This window comes from Poromitra crassiceps, assembly GCF_964638095.1.
Source record: "Poromitra crassiceps genome assembly, chromosome: 18".
Taxonomy (NCBI): domain Eukaryota; kingdom Metazoa; phylum Chordata; class Actinopteri; order Beryciformes; family Melamphaidae; genus Poromitra; species Poromitra crassiceps.
The window spans coordinates 20,213,910-20,233,243 of NC_139636.1; the positions used below are offsets into that span (position 1 = coordinate 20,213,910).

Sequence of the window (19,334 nt, forward strand, 5' to 3'; positions counted from 1 at the left end):
GGCAGGACTTTGATTGGCTAGCTAGTGCACTTTGTAATTTCTGAAAACACCCGCCCTGGGCTGTAGGTCAGACAGTCCCGCAGAACGAAACAAATGTGAGTTCACAGCACTCATTTACCTAATTTATGTATTATTTTTTTAAATGAGACTTCATCTTTCAATATTTTATTCGTGTTTCAAATAGCGGACAAACCAAATGCACTGTATAGAAGAAAAAGTCAAACAAGAGAATTACCCAGGCGTCAAAGCTTGGCATTCACAGAGGGATTATGGCAGCTAACTCTAACCCTGGTTAAACAGGGGGATCATGATCCGCCGGCTGAGCAGCTCCACCCGTTCCCACACAGAGGACTCCATCTTCCTGAGGCCTGACGAGGACCCCGTCTGGCTGGATGAGCCCACAAAGACGGACAAACTAGGAGACGGAGCCCCGAAGACAGATGGGGCCCCCGGGCGCCGGGAGGGCCAGGACTCCCGGGGTGAGACGGAGGAACTGTTTATGCACAAAGTGTACATGCTGGTGATGGAGATCCACTGCTGGGCTGCGCTCTTCCTTCTCTCCCAAATCACGGTGAGTGCCCCCGGCACATGTTGAGCACAATTGAATTTCTCCAGAATACTGTACTTTTGTTGTCTTCTACACAAGTATACAAGATACACGGGGAAGTTTGTAAAGTGCACAGCAGATTATGGCAAGTTTAAAGAGTACATCAGCAACGTCAACCTTACGGGGCACATAGAAGAGAACATCGTGCAATCTTGTCCAAATCACCCCTCAGAGTGCTGTGTTTCATTGACGTCGTCCTCTCCAGTGGTGGGGGGCGGAATTGAAAACGTGAGGTAAAAAGTGGGCGTGTCTTTACGTGCTTGTAGTCAGACTGCTGGGATGCCTTTTGTGTCCTCAGTAAATGGATGTAAGACGTTGGTTTTCAGCTCAGCGTGTTCATGTAGATCAGCCTGTGAAATTCACAATAGTGCAATTGCCACATTAGCAATGCAAATGACACTGCAGCACACAGTATTCTCTCTCAACTTGTCCTGTATTTGTACTTACTGAGATTTTCTTTGTCATACGCCTCATTACAGTGTCATTCTATAAAGTGGCTCGCTTGACAGTCTACTTTTTCTGCCTCCCAGAAAATGCTTTTTTCTTCTTAGATTGAACATCAGTTTAATATTCCTTCCATGTCCCTCTCACTTTGGTGACTTTATCTGTGATTCATTCAACAAAAAAGAACAGATGCAACATTACCATAAAGTAAAAAAGCTTTGAAAAAGCAGGTGTGATTATCACACCAAACTGTAGGTGGTTAATTTACTTTCTCTCTTACTTTTTTAATTAACATTTTTTATTTACTTTTTTCAACTTTTTTTCTGTGTGGCTTTCTTTTCCTCTCCTTTCTCTTTTCACTTGAGTGCTAAAACAGTGGTTCTCAAAGTGGGGTCTGGGGACCCCCAGGGGTCCAAGAGGGCGTTCCCCAGCAAAAAGGGCAGATCATTTATTTTCACTATAATTCCATACATAAATGGCCTGCATTTATATAGCGCTTTTATCCAAAGCGCTTTACAGTCAGTAGGTACATTCACCCATTCACACACCGATGGCGGCAGGTTACTACGCAGGGTGCTGGCACACCAACGGGAGCAATTTGGGGTTCAGTGTCTTGCCCAAGGACACTTCGACATGCAGACTGGAGGAGCCGGGAATCGAACCACCGACCTCTTTTATCCAAAGCGATTAGTGGACGACCTGCTCTACCTCCTGAGCTACAGCCACCACTCATTGTGTTACATAAGTAACATAAGTAACACAATGACAGAATGTATGACTATCTTGGTCAAAGGGTTTCATACACTTTATTGGGACAAAATCAAATGGACGTCCGTGGTGTAATTTGTGTCTGATTAGGGGTCCTCGATGTGAAAACGTTTGAGAACAACTTTGCTGGAAAGTTCAAGACTGTGTGTGTGTGTGTGTGTGTGTGTGTGTGTGTGTGTGTGTGTGTGTGTGTGTGTGTGTGTGTGTGTGTGTGTGAGAGAGAGAGAGAGAGAGAGAGAGAGAGAGAGAGAGAGAGAGAGAGAGAGAGAGAGAGAAATGGAGAGAGTTTTCCATATATTTGTTTTGAATAGTTGTGTAAAGCATGTGGCTGATTGTCAGTGCCTTATGCACAGTAAGGATGTGCATCCTCTGCTCTCTCCTCCCAGGGCTACTGGCTGTTCTTTGTGGTGGAAGGAAACGGCGCGCTCTCTTCCATCTACAAAGCCCTGCAGGTCATTGACTTCTACCTCGGTGCTGTCTTACCCTGCAACCCAATCTTTGGAATGGAGGTCAGTGTCACTACTGGCTCTGACCACACCTCTCACCTCTATAGAACTAGACCAATAGAACTAGACCTCTCACCTCTATAGAACTAGACCTATAGAACTAGACCTCTCACCTCTATAGAACTAGACCTCTCACCTCTATAGAACTAGACCTCTCACCTCTATAGAACTAGACCAATAGAACTAGACCTCTCACCTCTATAGAACTAGACCTATAGAACTAGACCTCTCACCTCTATAGAACTAGACCTATAGAACTAGACCTCTCACCTCTATAGAACTAGACCAATAGAACTAGACCTCTCACCTCTATAGAACTAGACCTATAGAACTAGACCTCTCACCTCTATAGAACTAGACCTATATAACTAGACCTCTCACCTCTATAGAACTAGACCTATAGAACTAGACCTATAGAACTAGACCTCTCACCTCTATAGAACTAGACCTATAGAACTAGACCTCTCACCTCTATAGAACTAGACCTATAGAACTAGACCTCTCACCTCTATAGAACTAGACCAATAGAACTAGACCTCTCACCTCTATGACACTGGACCTATAGAACTAGACCTCTCATCTCTATATAACTAGACCTATAGAACTAGACCTCTCACCTCTATAGAACTAGACCTATAGAACTAGACCTATAGAACTAGACCTCTCACCTCTATAGAACTAGACCTATAGAACTAGACCTCTCACCTCTATAGAACTAGACCTATATAACTAGACCTCTCACCTCTATAGAACTAGACCTATAGAACTAGACCTCTCACCTCTATAGAACTAGACCTATATAACTAGACCTCTCACCATGTATAGCACTAGACCTATAGAACTAGACCTCCCACCTCTATAGAACTAGACCTATAGAACTAGACCTCTCACCTCTATAGAACTAGACCTATAGAACTAGACCTCTCACCTCTATAGAACTAGACCTATAGAACTAGACCTATAGAACTAGACCTCTCACCTCTATAGAACTAGACCTATAGAACTAGACCTATAGAACTAGACCTCTCGCCTCTATAGAACTAGACCTATAGAACTAGACCTCTCACCTCTATAGAACTAGACCTATATAACTAGACCTCTCACCTCTATAGAACTAGACCTATAGAACTAGACCTATAGAACTAGACCTCTCACCTCTATGGCACTAGACCTATAGAACTAGACCTCTCACCTCTATATAACTAGACCTATAGAACTAGACCTATAGAACTAGACCTCTCACCTCTATGGCACTAGACCTATAGAACTAGACCTCTCACCTCTATAGAACTAGACCTATAGAACTAGACCTATAGAACTAGACCTATAGAACTAGACCTATAGAACTAGACCTATAGAACTAGACCTCTCACCTCTATAGAACTAGACCTATAGAACTAGAATTTGGCCCACTGCCGCATATGAACATAAGGTGCATAGAACTAGACATAATAGAACCAGACCTCTCACCAGTCACCTCTATGGCACTAGACCTATAGAACTAGACCTCTCACATCTATAGCACTGGCCTTGCTGTATTTTGGGATGGAGACCAAAATGCAGTAGTGAACGTGAAGGTGTGATGCATGATAGAGTGCGACACACAGTGTTGATCTTACTGTTTTCTCTCAGAACTAATCTGTCCCTGTCTGACCCCAGTCTCTCTCTCTCTCTCTCTCTCTCTCTCTCTACTGGCCAGTCTATGGTGTTGATGAGAGAAGTGGTGAACACCAAGCATCACAACTGGATCGTCCATGGCACCGCAGGCATCGGGGTCGCCATCTGTGTGATCATGGTGATCACCCCCTTTTTCTTTTATTTATTTATTTTTAACAAAATTTCAAACTTAAAGTTATTCCTGCATGAATTGTGAGATTTTAGAGGATGTGCTCTTTAATCTTACCTCCTTTATATAGTCAAGTTTTTAAAATGTAAAATTATAGTTCTAATTATGGCAGTAGTAACCAAGTGACTTAATGCAGTGGTTCTCAAATGGGGGTCCGCGGACCCCCAGGGGTACTTTGGGCACTTTGCCAGGGGGTCCACGAAAAGTTTTCAGGTAAAAAAAAATATATATATATATATATATATTTAAAACAAAAATGCTACATGTTACTTATTCCTTCTCAAACTACTTCCTACATGGTGCTAGTCTATCAAAATATCTTGGCTGTCATTGATTGTGTTGCATAGTGGTTTTCTGTACTGTTGACAAATTGTGATATTGTAAGTCGCTTTGGACAAAACAAAAGCGTCTGCTAAATGACGTAATGTAAATGTAATGTAATAAAAAAATATATATATATTAAAAAAATATATATATATTTGTTTTTGCAAAATCTTCATAGTTCAACGAAAATAGTTTATGCTTTAAATCTAAAATGGTTTGTGGATTACATTCTACAAACCTATCAAATTAAAAGTCAAGCACGTTACCGTGGAAACAATTAAGCTTAGCCCAAAATCACAAATCAGAATGAGGGGGTCCCCGGTATATTTTCTATCTTGTAAGGGCTCCTTGGCTGAAAAACATTTGAGAACCTCTGACTTAATGTACCGGTAAGAGGAACAGCCAGCGAGTTTGAACTAATGATCTTGAATTGCACTGAATTAATTGAACTAGTGCAGTGTCCGTTCCCCTCCCTCCCTTTCCCCCATTCACACATCATGCTCTACCACTCTTCACCCCCATCCTCCCTCTGATTGCACAACCTCCCCCTTCCCCAATTCCTCGGGTCCCCAGCAGGGCACCCTCCAAAATTGAGATCAATCGGACGAACGGTTCTCGAGATAAACCGCTTTTTGTGTCGCCAGTAGGTGGCGCTATGCCGAATTGCACAAGATTTGGCACTGCACTCCGTCAGGTCCCCGTAAACGCATTCCCAGAGTTTGAAGTCGATCCAACAAATTGTTCTTGAAATACGCGAAGGGCAGACATACATACTGTACATACAGACGGTTCTTGCAATTGGTTGAACCAAATAAAAGTAATTTTATATACCCTTGCAAGGCAGCTGGATTCGCGCGAGATGCGTATGGTTCATTTTTATACAGTACGCATTCTACGAAAAGTCTATGGAAAAAATAATGGCAGATGAAATCCCTGTATGGTATGCCTAAACCGAAAGGGGGCGTGATTGTGGCTCTATATTATATTTAGGGGTGGGAGAAAAAATCGATTCACCTAAGTATCGCGATTTTTAATGTCACGATTTTTTGGATCGATCTTTTATTCCAGAATCGATAATCGCAAATTAAAAAAAAAAATTTTTTTTTTTTTTTTTTTTTTTTTTTTTTGGTGCTTGCAGTCAGGCCACTCACTGAACAGCAGGCTAGGCGCCGCCTACTGGTTTACTAGTGGTTTTATTACTTTATTAGTTAGTCTGAAGTAATAATTACACTTCAGGGTTAAAGTGGGTGCATCTCATTGTAAAATTGGACTTCAAACGGCCCAAATCTGGCTTCAAACGGCCCAAATTTCACACGCGTTGGCCCATATCGGCCTGGCCTGCTTGGTATCTAATGCCCGGCCTGAATTATGATCCCAGTCCGCCCCTGTTTTTAACTATATCGCCCAGCCCTACTCATGATATATAATATACAGTCTCTAGTGTATGATTCAACTTTTCCCATGTTCTAATCTAGTGTAAAAAAGCAAACAAACTGAAAAAAGAAAAGAAAAAAATAAACAAAAATCGCAATAAATCGTAATATCGAATCGCAATAATCGTAGAATCGCAATAATCGTGAATCGCAATATATATCGAATCGGCACCAAAGTATCGTGATAGTATCGAATCGGGAGATAAGTGAATCGGCACAGCCCTAATTATATTGGTACCCCAAAAATATTATTTATACAGTATTCGCAAATAAGTCATAAACATTTTGAAAGTTGTTGGGGGGGGGGTTTGCTATTGGGCTGCAGGAAACTCCTGCGGCTTCCAGTGGGACTCAACCGGGGTGGAGGGCCACATTCGGGCTACAGCTCAGCAGCGGTCAGGGAAGGGCCTGGAGCTCCAGGGAGATTTTTTTAATGCGCGTTTCAAAAAGCCGATTGCAACAGTTCCTTGTATGTATATTAAACACATATATTCTCGTGTTTTTGTATCTGTGGGTATTGTTCTTTTCAACAATTTTTATGGGTACGACATACAGTATGCGACATCATATGGGTCTCTGGAACACACGTGGAAATGTCTGTATGAGCCCCGTCCAGCCTGCCAACCATGTCCATATGCCCCGAGAAGCAGTGAGGTCCATAGATACAGTACAGTCGGTCTGTGTGGGAATGCTACGTCACTTCCGTCTAAAGCCATGGGGGCAATTTGACAGGTGGTTTCCCCTACACTTGATTGATTGATTGATTGGTTGATTGATGGATTGACTGATTTTGACATTGAGTTGGCAGACTATTTGGCCGGTTGATTTATTGATTTATTGGTAAATGGATATAGAGTTGGATGGATGGAATTCCTTCCTTCATTGGTTCATTCATGTATGCACTGACCCCCCTGTCTCCTCCCAGGTGGTACACATGCTCTGTAGGTGGCGTTACGGCAGGGGCTTGTGGTCGGCGGTGGCAGTGTCGAGGGACATGGGGGACAGGCGTCAGTCTGTGAGCCGCCAGCCCTCCTTCACCCTGTCCGAGTGGACGGACGCCCAGGAGGACCTGCTGGACCTGGACCCCATGCCCCACATGCCTGTCTTCGACCTGGGCAACGACGCCAGGGCGGAGGGCGATGCCGCCACCCTCACCGTCACATCAGTGGGGCTTCAGGAGAGGTGAGAGAGTGGGGAATGTGCCGCAGAGAGTGGAGGGGCGGGGCAACTTCCTCATACCCAAATACAGAATAAGTCGTTTTCCAACGACTCCCAGAACGACATATATGGGTGAAATGAAATCATTTGAAACGCGTCACATTGGTTAATTTGAAAAACAACTTGGTTAAGTTCAGGAAACTAAAACAACTTGGTTAAGTTTAGGCAACTAAAACAACTTGGTCAAGTTTAGGCAACTAAAACAGTTAGGGTTACGGTTAAAAACCAAAAACAGACCACATCGGCACACGAACCTGTATCGCTCGCTTGTTCGAGCTATTTCAATAACAGACCGTCGTTACTTAAAGACCACTAGAGGTCACCTCTACTTCCTGGTTACAGCTCCCAACTCTGGCGTATCCACTGCACGCATGCACCTACTCACAAAACTCCAAGAGGTCACATTCGTAAACATCGGCCGTTTTAACCACCTTGAAAATCAACCAATGTTGTTGTTGTTTGAGGATGGCCTGGGGGTCGCAGTTTGGAAGGAAAGTGAAACATTGAAACAGAGAAAATGTGCCGGTCTGTGTTTGTATGTGTGTCTTATATCCCTGGATACATTCAGGTGGTGTCTCGTCATAGACGCGTGGTCAATGGGTCAGCATGGGGGAAATCCTCCCGTTCTTCCCAGCCAGCATAGTTAGCATTTAGCTGCTAGCCCAGCCCAGGCAGACAGGATTGGGGATTCAACCACCGCAGTAAACGCACATCTGAACAGACGTCTATGTACAGTACCTGCTCTTGAATCCCCAATCATCTAGAACCGCGCAGCACCGTCCTTTGGTGAGTCAGCCCATTGAGATATATGGGGGGTTTTCCCCCCACCGTCTAGTCTCACGCGCCAGCCGTAGTAACATGTGTGGGCGTTCCCACACAGAACGACTGTATCTATGTGTCTGCGTATGAGCGTATATTCATTTGTCTTTATCCATTATTTGCAAATGGGTGATGGGTACACAACTTCTGCTCCCACACAGGAGGGGCTCCAACGTGTCCCTGACCTTGGACATGTGCACCCCGGGGTGTACGGAGCCCTACGGCTACGGGGCCCAGCTGTCGCCCAGAGACCAGTCGGCCCAGGAGTACCTCAGGGAGGGAGCCCACGCGCTGACCCCTGCCCTGCTACACACCCGGGCCATGGATGACCAGGGCCTACAGGCTGAGTTCTACGTGAGCGGAGCAGCAGCAGCCTACGCTCTCGCACGCAGATGAACAGATAGACACAGAGCAGCCGGGGGAGAGAGAAACACAGCCGGAAAAGACACGCAGAGATACACATGCACGCACGCACGCGCCGCGCGAACACTCGCACACTCACACACACACACACACACACACACACACACACACACACACACACACACACAAACACCCAGTGGAGCTTTGCACACGGCCGTAAGCTACTCCACTGTCTGTCAGTGGGCGAAAGAAGGATGGATACAGGCATATTTGCATACCAAAATCCACAGAGGATTCCAGTGTCTGCCAGACGGAAAGATGTGTATTCAAGATCATACCCAAGTTGTCTATAGTCTCTCAATCACATACAGTCAGTAAATACAACAACACAGCATAGCTTCTTATGGAATTCCATGGGTAATTAATGAATCATCCTGCATATTTTGTCACATGCAAGCATGAGGCAAGGATAGGACTGTACTGTATATAGGACTGTATATAAATTAGGAGGACTGTATAGGACTCTACATGAAGCTCCATGGGATAATTGCTGTTGCATCTACACAGCATTGTTCTCTGTCCATCGGCAGGAAACTCCCATGAACTTTGTGGACCCGAAGGAGTACAACTACCCAGGTCTGGTGAGAAAGAACCGATACAAGACCATCCTACCCAGTGAGTACATTCACAGCTAGCACGAATTACAACAGTCGCTAAAAACAGATCACGAAATGAAATTAGCGTTAAATCAAATCTCTTGACAACTACAGGGCGTAATGTATTGTTTTTAGATCTAGATGATTTCAACTCATGTCCAAAGTGCTTCTCATGCAGATTTTCTTTTATAATTTCAAAGATACATCAACTGTTTTGCTCATCTGTTTGAAATAGGTGCCATAATATCTATATTCATACTGAGACACAGCACACAAAGAGACACCAAACAACCAAATCTGAGTTGTGGGATGTAATATATAATATGCAGAGAGAGACCTTACCGCCTTCCCCTGGTGTTATCTCTCTGAATTACAAGCCTTCTCCCTCTCGGTAATCTCACACGTTCTGCCTCCAGACACACACAGCAGAGTGATCTTGGAGTCACAAGATGAAGATGATTTCCTCAGCACCTACATCAATGCTAATTACCTACAAGTAAGTGAAACTACATACAAAAACACCATCATGCTTACCAGGGATGTGCAGTATGTGACACGGCAGGGTGTGTGTGTGTGTGTGTGTGTGTGTGTGTGTGTGTGTGTGTGTGCATGCGTGCGCGCGCGCGCGCGCGCGCGTGTGCGAGCAGGGCTACGGAGGTGAGGAGCGCGCATACATCGCCACCCAGGGTCCCACCGTCAACACAGTGGGAGACTTCTGGAGGATGGTGTGGCAGGAGAAAAGTCCCATCATAGTGATGATCACCAACTTGGAGGAGAAGAACGAGGTCAGGAGAGGAGGGGGGATAATGCCTAGGAATGGGATGATATGCATCTTTCACAACACAATTTGACACAATATATAGCGTAATTTGATACAAGCATGATACGATCTAATCAATTAAAGTTCAATGACAACAAAGTCTGACTGTACAGAATTATGTTGAAGCCAATTCAAGCCGTTACATTTTCTCTATCAGTAACATTTTAATAAATGGTAAATTGACTAATGATGAATTCAAATTTAGTTCATAGTTATCTTCCTGTTAACAAACAACGAAATGATAATAATTAATCAAGAAAGATATTAACGATTTACAAAGTATTATAAACATCAGTTGCAACTTTATAATGGCCATCCAAATAATGTTTATAGATCTGTCCCCCTCTGGTGGACAGAGGGGGATGGAGGAGGACACAGGGGGACACGGGGACAGATAAACATTATTTTGATGGCTATTATAAAGTTGCAACTGATGTTTATAATACTTTGTAAAATTCATTTAATTGTTTAACAGTAAAATAACTATTAACTCAAGTTTAATTAACTATCAATTTACCATGGTTATTATAAATTGTTACCGTGATTACTGCAGAATAGAATTGAGCGATTATTAGAATTTACTTTTCGCCACACGATATGTATTATCACATTTCTGTCTTGATGTATGGATGATTGAGCCATGGATGGATTGACGTACTAATACCCTGTGTGTGTGTGTGTGTGTGTGTGTGTGTGTGTGTGTGTGTGTGTGCGTGTGCGTGCGTGCGTGCGTGCGTGTGTGCGTGTGTCTGTCCATCCGTCTGTCCCTCCATTGTGTCTTGTAGAAATGTGCAGAGTACTGGCCCGAGGACACTGTGACCCATGAGGGCATTGAGATCACCGTGGTCACGGTGACCCAGGAGGATGACTACAGTCTGAGGGTGTTCACTCTGAAGGTGAGCCTGTAGAGACGTGTACAGGTAACAGTAAAGTGAATACAGGCCACAAGATTACTTTAGCCGCTTTCATCAAATCAATAAGTCAACACAAAGTGGAGCAGTTGCTCTTAAGATGAAACATGGTGGTGTATAATCAATTTTCTCCCCAATTGAACTTGGCCAATTCCCCCTGCTGTCCCGGCCGTTGCTCCACGGCTCCTCTGCTGATCTGGGGAGAGCCGTAGACTAGCACATGCTTCCTCCGACACATGTGCAGTGACCAGCCACTTCTTTTTACCTCTACACTAGACGCCCCCCATTGTCTGTCTTTCTGACATCAGTGCTGCTGGGTAATAACAGTGTACTGTATGCTCTTCCTCACCTACAGTATATCTATTGGGAAGTGTCCATGGTTTACATGCTGCCATAGTCACAATTTTAATTTCCATCCATCTGCTCATGATGGCTGCTGTCTACTTAATTTGGAGTCATGGCAGCATTGGCACTTAACAAACCAAACGTAGCCCTCATCTGATTACTAAGCCCCAAGGCATGATTATATAACTGTGCTCTGAGCTTGTTGTTTCTTCAGCTCCTCTGGTTTGTAATGTCTTTCTGTAGGGTTAATAGTTATTCCGGCCTGGCAGAAAGAAGCTGTGGATTCAGACAGCTGATGGGTTTGATTGTGTACACAGTATAGGCGATATAAGCTCTTCTTCAAAAACCCCACTCTTTTTTGCTGTCTCGCACTGCATTCATTTTTGCCCTAGCAACTAACACCGAGGTAACAATTTGGATATATCATACTGTACATGGGGAGCAAGTGGCTGATCAAAAATAACTTGTCTGTCTCTTGACATATATATACGTACTCGTATCTATATTTCATGCCTGTGACTGTTTGACTGTGTGTGTGTGTGTGTGTGTGTGTGTGTGTGTGTGTATGTGTGTGTGTGTGTGTGTGTGTGTGTGTGTGTGTGTGCACGTGTGTGTGCACGTGTGTGTGCGTGTGTGCATGCATGCCAGTGTGGGGGAGAGGAGCGCAGTCTGCAGCAGTACTGGTACACCTCGTGGCCTGACCAGAAGACTCCAGACAAAGCTCCGCCCCTTCTGGAACTGGTACAGGAAGTGGAAAGAGCCAGAGAGGAAGCCCCGCCCACCAGCGGCCCTGTAATCGTCCACTGCAGGTAGGCTACTGACAGGAGGGGGCAGACAGCCTCCTACAACAGGATCAATTACTATCATCGTATGGAGATAAGCAATAGGAAGTTTAACACGCAATATTCCAAATGTAGGGCCCGAGTAAAAGGGTGAAAAATAACCCCTTGGTGGTAAAAAGGTAACCACTACACAAAGGAAATGGCCTAGTTTAGTTGTAGGGGGAAGCCCTTTCACTGTTGTTTTCACTATAGAACTAATGGAATCAACAAAGCCATTTTGGTGGCGTTTCCTTGAGCAGCTTATTAGCCTAATTCCAAGCTGTCGTGTGATTTCCCCAGAGAGTATTTCTCATTACTGAAATTAGTGGGATCACGCTAATCAATACACCGATCACTGCACTTCCTCTTTCTCCGCCCTCCTCTTTCACTTCACCCCTCCCCCCACCCACCCCTTCATTTTATAACCTCTACTCCACCTTCTCCCACTCCCCTGCTTACCAACTCTTCCTCTCTCTCCATCCACCCTTCCTCCACCTTCTTTCTCTGCAGTGCTGGAATTGGTCGAACAGGCTGCTTCATTGCCACCTCCATCCTGTGTAAGCAGCTGAGGACCGAGGGCGTGGTCGACATCCTGAGGACCACCTGCCAGCTCCGTCTGGACAGGTGAGAAAACACAAGAGCTCAGGATTATTCTTTAGCCCTGGTTCCTATTTATAGTCCTGGCTGTGTCATTTTAAGTCAGTCTACTGTATATAATATCTATTTATAGTCCTTGCTGTGTCATTTTAAGTCGGTCTACTGTATATAATATCTATTTATAGTCCTGGCTATGACATTTTAAGTCAGTCTACTGTATATAATATCTATTTATAGTCCTGGCTGTGTCATTTTAAGTCAGTCTACTGTATATAATATCTATTTATAGTCCTTGCTGTGTCATTTTAATTAAATGTAATTAATTTAATTAACTCCGACTTTGAGTGGCATTCCAGTGTACTTTTTCTAAGTCAAGTCAAGTCAAGTCAAATTTTATTTATATAGCACCTTTCATACACAAGGCAATTCAAGGTGCTTTACAAAAAAATAATCGAAAAAACAAGCAGCAAAGCAATGCACATATAAAAAAACACACATAAAAAACACAGCCGACAGTTTTAGTTAAAATATATACTCAAATTAACAAACATGAAACATTATTTCTGTTTTAAATAAGTTACAAGGCACTCTTCAGTATTATTATTACATGTACAGTCCATTTGTTGGAAATGTACAGGAATCTTTTTTTTTTTAATTACAGGCCGAGAGAGGCAGTAGTTTAGTAGCAGTTAAAAGCAAGAGTAAACATAAAGGTCTTTAGCTTGGATTTAAAAATAGGCAGAGTAGGGGCAGATCTAATGTGTTCAGGGAGTTTGTTCCAGTTATGAGAGGCATAGTGGGAGAACGCGGCTTCACCATGTTTTGATTTGGTCCTCGGGACAATTAGTAGACCAGTGCCTGAAGATCTCAGGGATCTGGATGGTTCATAGTGTAGAAGCATTTCAGAGATGTAGTGTGGGCCTGACCCGTTGAGAGATTTGTAAACTATTAGCAGAATTTTAAAGTCTATTCTAAGATTTACTGGCAGCCAATGCAGGGATTTGAGAACTGGTGTAATGTGTTCAGCTTTCTTGGTTCTTGTTAGAACTCTAGCAGCCGCATTCTGAATGAGCTGTAGTTGTTTAATAGCTTTTTTGGGAAGCTATTCCCTCCTTCTAGTAGGAGGTCAGAAAATCCCACGGTCTGAGTTGTCTAGAATGTATTAGTTTGGATTGACTATTCCAGAGAAAGGGCTAACTGACTGTGGGCTGTATTCCTTAAAGGAATAGTTCACCCTAAAACGTAAATTCTTTGAAAATGCAAGTTTGTAGGATCACCAAACACACAGTGAGTTAGTTCCCGTAGTTCCATCTCGGCCTTCTCTGAAACGATTGAAGTTAACAGCTCAATTTCAATTTCAAATTTCAAATGTCTGCAAACAGCTTGTGCAGCATGATTCAAGTGTTGTAGTCAAACAAACTTGTCTCACACACACACACACACACACACACACACACACACACACACACACACACACACACACACACACACACACACACACACACACACACACACACACACACACACACACACACACACAGAGGCAGAGTTGACCAGAGCATTGTCAGTGAGGAAAACGCAGCATATAAGGAGGTAAATATTGGCCGTTTGGACCCAGTGTGCAATTGTTTGACTCCAATAAACATGGATTACGCTGTGTAAGCTGTTTAAAGAAACTTGACTGACATCATATTGTGCTTTTTTGGGGTAGTAAAAAGTCCTTGGGTCCATTGACTTCAATATATTGGAAGAAGGCTGACATGAAACTATGAGGGCTACCTCGACTCACATGGGTTGAGTAGTTATGACTGCATGTTCATTTTGGGTTGAACATTCCTTTAAGAATTAGCCAGCTAGCTCAGCTTAGTCATTAGATGCTGTGATCCAGCATGACACACAATGAGTGAGCAGAAATAAGGTTCACTGTTTTGGTCACGGATACTTTGATGGCACACATGGCTGTCGATGGATGTCGTGCCAACTATTTAAACATACCTATATTCTATACCAGCCATTCTCAACCTGTGGGCTGGGGCCCACTGGTGGGCAGCGAAGGTATCTCAAGTGTGTGCCAAATCATTTGCAAAACATTACAATCTTTGTGAAGAAGAAAAAAATCATTATTATTTCTATGTATGAGCATGCATTTCTCCATTTTTGACTCATAGTTATTTAATTTGTAATCAATTATTCATGAATTACCTATTACAGACAGACTCTCACTTTTAGTTTCTGATTTCTGTGTGGTGCTGATGGACAGCTCCTTTTATCGTTACAATAAGAAATGCTCTTAGAACGCATTATTTGGCCTACGTACTTGTTTACAGTCGGATGTGGGCCGCAAACATCTTTGAGATTTTCAAGTGGACCATGAGCTGGAGTGTTGGGAAACGATAAACGTCTCATCTAAATATCGTATGCTTGTCTTTCTGCGTTTGTGTCCCAGGGGTGGGATGATCCAGACGGGTGAGCAGTACCAGTTTGTGCACCATGTCCTCAGCCTGTATGAGAAGCAGCTGTCTCACACTGCCGAGGAGTAGAGTGAGCGCTCCAGCCCCAGCCAGACCGAGACACACCACTGTACACTGTACCACCACCGCTGGTGGTATTCACCACTGTACCTAGCATCATCTCAATCTCACCCTTTAACAAGTTCAAGCTACATTCATCTCCACACTCAAGACAGGCTCACTCCGATGGGACTAAATGGTTGACTTGAAATCTGTGCTTACTGTGTATCTTTGAACAGAACAAAGGAGGTGGAATTTGTGATAGCCCCCCCCCCCCCCCCCATCTCCAAATCTTGAGTACAGTATAGTACCATTGATCCACCCAACCCTGGAGAGTCAATCAGGCCCAGAAAGAAATCACCCCCCCCCCCCCCCATCCCCACCACCCTCCCTCCTGAGATCATTTCATATCAGCCCGTTCTCACTCTGAACTCGTCTCAGAGCCTCGCTTTGGCAAGCGCCTTTGGCGACCTCCTTAATGATCCGCGGAGCCTCCGGCTTTTTATGGAATGCAGCACGGGCCAACCGTTAAAAGCACTGTGGGTTCAGGCAAAGGTCAAGCAGGCCCTCGGGCTCGTTGTCCAGAACGAGTTGGGAAATACGGTAGTACCATCCAGGGGACGGTAGTACCACAGTGCTTTTGGGTTAGGGGCTTGGGGTTTGGGACTTGGACCCCGGTCTCCAGGGGGTCGAAGAGATTACGTCAAAGACCTTAAGTGGGTCGACGACGCCCCCAGTCTCGCCTGGAGAACCTAGCCCTAACCACACCCACCCAATATCTAAACCTAGAGACCACCTACCCAATGCCTAAACCTCCCAGCACCCCCACATTAGGGAGCATTAGGGAGGTCGCCAAAGCAGTTCTGCGAGACGAGTGCAGAGTAAGAACATGTTGTTCATACGCACTGCTAAGGTTTGACTGTACATAAGGCTCAATCGGTAAGGCCTCATTGAGTGGTTGTTGTGAAATAGCCCACATGGGAGCATACTGTACTTACAGCATAATCTGATTCCCTACAGTGGTTTTGATTGAAGGAGAATTGAGGAAGAATTGCAGCTCTTTGCCCCAAAATTTGTATGAATAGTACAAAGTGCCAGCTTAATTTCAAATGTCTAAATTGACAGAAATGATCAAATACCAGCCTAACGTTGAACACTATGAAGAAAAATAAATTCCACACTGAGGGACAAGTTTGCCTGAAATATAAATGACCCACCAACAACTGGCTTTTTCTCATTAGACACAAAGACCATCTCCCTTTTAACATAAACAAAGATGGTTACAGAAGGTGTCTTTCAACTTTGTATGCATTCAGGAGCCACCTCATCTTCAGGTTGCATGGTGCTAAGTGTTCATTAAAGGCATGTACAATGTTATGGAACATAGGAATGTATAACGATTAGGTTATTAATTAACTAATTAGGAATTCTGTGCAGTCTACAGTATTACAGTTTTACCATGCTGTCTGTGCAGTTCTCATGGCCCATGCTGACGTTTACAGTAAACAACTCCTGCATTAAGGCCACATAGACGTACACTCAGAGGTGTCACAGAGCCAGCCAGACTGAAAGGGCATATAGTCCAGGAATAGAAAAAGACCATCAGAAAAATCAATGCAGAACTCTGGCTTACATAATGAGTTCTATATTCATAGTATTCATGAGGTAACTCACTTATTTGAGATGAGGCACCTTCCTCTCTCTCACAGAACAGAAGCTCTATTTTAATGTGCCAATCTCTACAATATGCAGGCAGGGGAGGCGGGGTAGGCATCTTTGCACTCTGAAGGAAGCTTCGCTGTGTTCACAGTGGTATAATAGTAGCTATGCCGAGCGCTAGCTTTAGCGACAGGGCCTGCGCCTCTCCTTTCCCTAGTGAAACAAGCGTACAGGTAAACATCGCCGGCTCCTACACCAGTCAGCGCCTACAAACCCACATCCTCCAGCCACCACTGGCTAGAGGCTCACAGGCAGACCCCTCCCTTACCTATTGGTAAAGTAGGGCGAGCTACAGGCTGACAACCGATGGTTACCGCCGACTGGTCTGACCGAGTCGAGCTAGGTTCAGTTGCTTCCCAGGCTGTGGGTTTAAGCGAACTAGCCTGAGGGCTCCCCCGTGTAAATTATTACATGTAGCTTTAGCGGCAGCTTATTTGCTTTGCTAGTCAGAGACCTAGTAAGACTATCGCCTACACTACACCATTGCTTCCCAAACTGTGGCCCGCGCGGCTCCGCCTGGTGGTCCGCCAGAGCATTGCATTTTATTTTTATTTTTTTATTTTTTTACAGACAACCGTTTTTAGATGTACACATTAACCCTGAGGAGTAGGCTTGGGCTGGTTTTTGGAAATATTTCAATATTCAGGAAATATCACGATTTTGAAATTTGGCTTTCAAAGGCTGTAGCGGGCTCAGTTTTAAAGCCAGAGTGAAGTTTCTGGTATCATATGAATCTAGAAGACCTAAGGCATAGATTGGTATGTCATGTCATGCTAGCTTGTCAGGAAGGTGGCTAAATAGCACTCGAAAGTTAAAATGGGTCCTCTTTTTCACAGCTTAATGTTGGCGTGTGTGTGTGTGTGTGTGTGTGTGTGTGTGTGTGTGTGCGCGTGCGTGCGTGCGTGCGTGTGTGCGTGTGTGTTTTGAACCAGTAGCCTTGTGTTGTTATTGCATGGGTAAATCAGCAAAGACAGCTGTGGCCAGCAATGCACTGGCTAGCGGAGATTTATCAGATGTTGCGCGCCTCGGTTTGGCGCCTCCTGACACAGCAAAACTTTGTCAGAGGGCCTAGCAGAGAGCCTAGCACTCGAGAGAGCCTAGCACTCTGGACATGGCTCCTGAGTGGCTAAGTCTCAGGTGATTGCCACTATTTAGAACCAAAGGGCTCCTTGCACCAGAACCTTGTATGGTCACAGATGGAAGCTGTTCCGGAATTGGTGCCTGAAAGAGGGTCACCATCCTTATCGATGTTCTGCAATTGTGGTTTTTCTACAGAACTTAATTCGTGAGGGTAGAGCTTTCTCCACATTAAAGGTCTACCGGGCAGCCTTATCGGTTATCCATGTGGGTTTTGGAGGTAAAACCATCGGCCAGGATAATCTGGTTTCCGCTTTTATGAAGGGGGCCCGCAGGGGCCACCTTGTCTCCAAGACCCTGGTGCCTTCAGGGGTTTGGCTGTGGTTCTGAGACCCTGGTGCCTTCAGGGGTTTGGCTGTGGTTCTGGAGGGGCTCAAAGGCCCTGCTTTCGCACCACTACATGCGGCAAGCTTGAAGCACCTGTCTTTAAAGAGCGTGTTGTTACTGGCTCTAGCCTCAGCCAAGAGGGTTAGTGACCTACAGGCGCTCTCTGTCCACGCCTCTTGCTCCAGGGGATAGAAGGTTGACTATAATCCCTAACCCAGCCTTTGTGTCTAAGGTCATGGGCTCTTGTTCTCCCATTACTCTAGTAGCCTTCACTGCTCCTCCTGAGGAGCCACAGGCTCAGAGTGTATGCCCAGTCCGTGCCCTGCACATGTGGACAAGATGAGGGGGGGTCAGGAAGAGTGATCAGTTGTTCATCTCCTGTACTACTCTGTGTTTGGGCAATCCCATCTCCAAGCAACACCTCTCACATTGGGTTGCGGAGGCTATTACCTTGGCTTATACGAGTCAGGGCGCACAGCCACCTCAGGAACTCCATGCGCACTCCACTCGTGGTATGGCTTCATCCTGGGCTTTTTTTGGGGGGAGTCTCTATTCAGGACATTTGTGTTGCGGTGAGCAGGTCCTCGTCTCTCACTTTTGTTTGGTTCTAAAGACTGGATGTCTCAGCCCGTGGGTTTTTTGGGCACAGTTAAAGAACCTAGCAACTCTCCTTTGGGTTGGAGCGATAAGCTTGTCTGTCTGGTGTGTTACCTCACAAATACTATGAATATAGAACTTAAGGTTATGAATATAACCCCAGTTCTATGAATAGTAGGAGTGAGGTAACACACCAGACAACCCTTTATGCCAGGTGGGTGAGAAGAGTGTTTATCAAGATGCCTATATCCCTCCTCCCCTGCCTGTATAGGGGGCCCTGCCCCGTTGGCAGGTGGAGGGATGTGAATTATCTGACTCAAATCAGAGATTGTCGCAGTAAAATAGTGATAGAGAGGAAGGTGCTGCCTCCCACATAATGTGAGTTACCTCACTCCTACTATTCATAGAACTGGGGTTATATTCATAACCGTAAGTTTAAAGTTGGCAACTAATACACTCCAAAGGGAAGTAATGCAGAGTAGAACACCAGTGCAGCAGACTGCCTGAAGAATGGCACTGTGCAGTGCAGCATGTATTCATGAAGGATAGTTGTGTAATGAAAGTTC

The 19,334-nt window shown here is 44.7% G+C and overlaps 1 protein-coding gene across 1 annotated transcript; it reads left to right on the forward strand.

The window, feature by feature from the left end:
• Window positions 1-307: 307 nt before the first annotated feature.
• LOC310793133 (tyrosine-protein phosphatase non-receptor type 5-like) lies at window positions 308-15,018 on the forward strand (the record flags this gene model as incomplete). Its single annotated transcript, XM_083654894.1, has 12 exons — window positions 308-571; window positions 2,206-2,328; window positions 4,025-4,120; window positions 6,854-7,110; window positions 8,127-8,319; window positions 8,919-9,003; window positions 9,401-9,480; window positions 9,632-9,769; window positions 10,590-10,700; window positions 11,709-11,869; window positions 12,392-12,505; window positions 14,925-15,018. The coding sequence occupies 12 exons, from the start codon at window positions 308-310 to the stop codon at window positions 15,016-15,018; spliced, it is 1,716 nt and encodes a 571-aa protein (XP_083511020.1).
• Window positions 15,019-19,334: the final 4,316 nt, after the last annotated feature.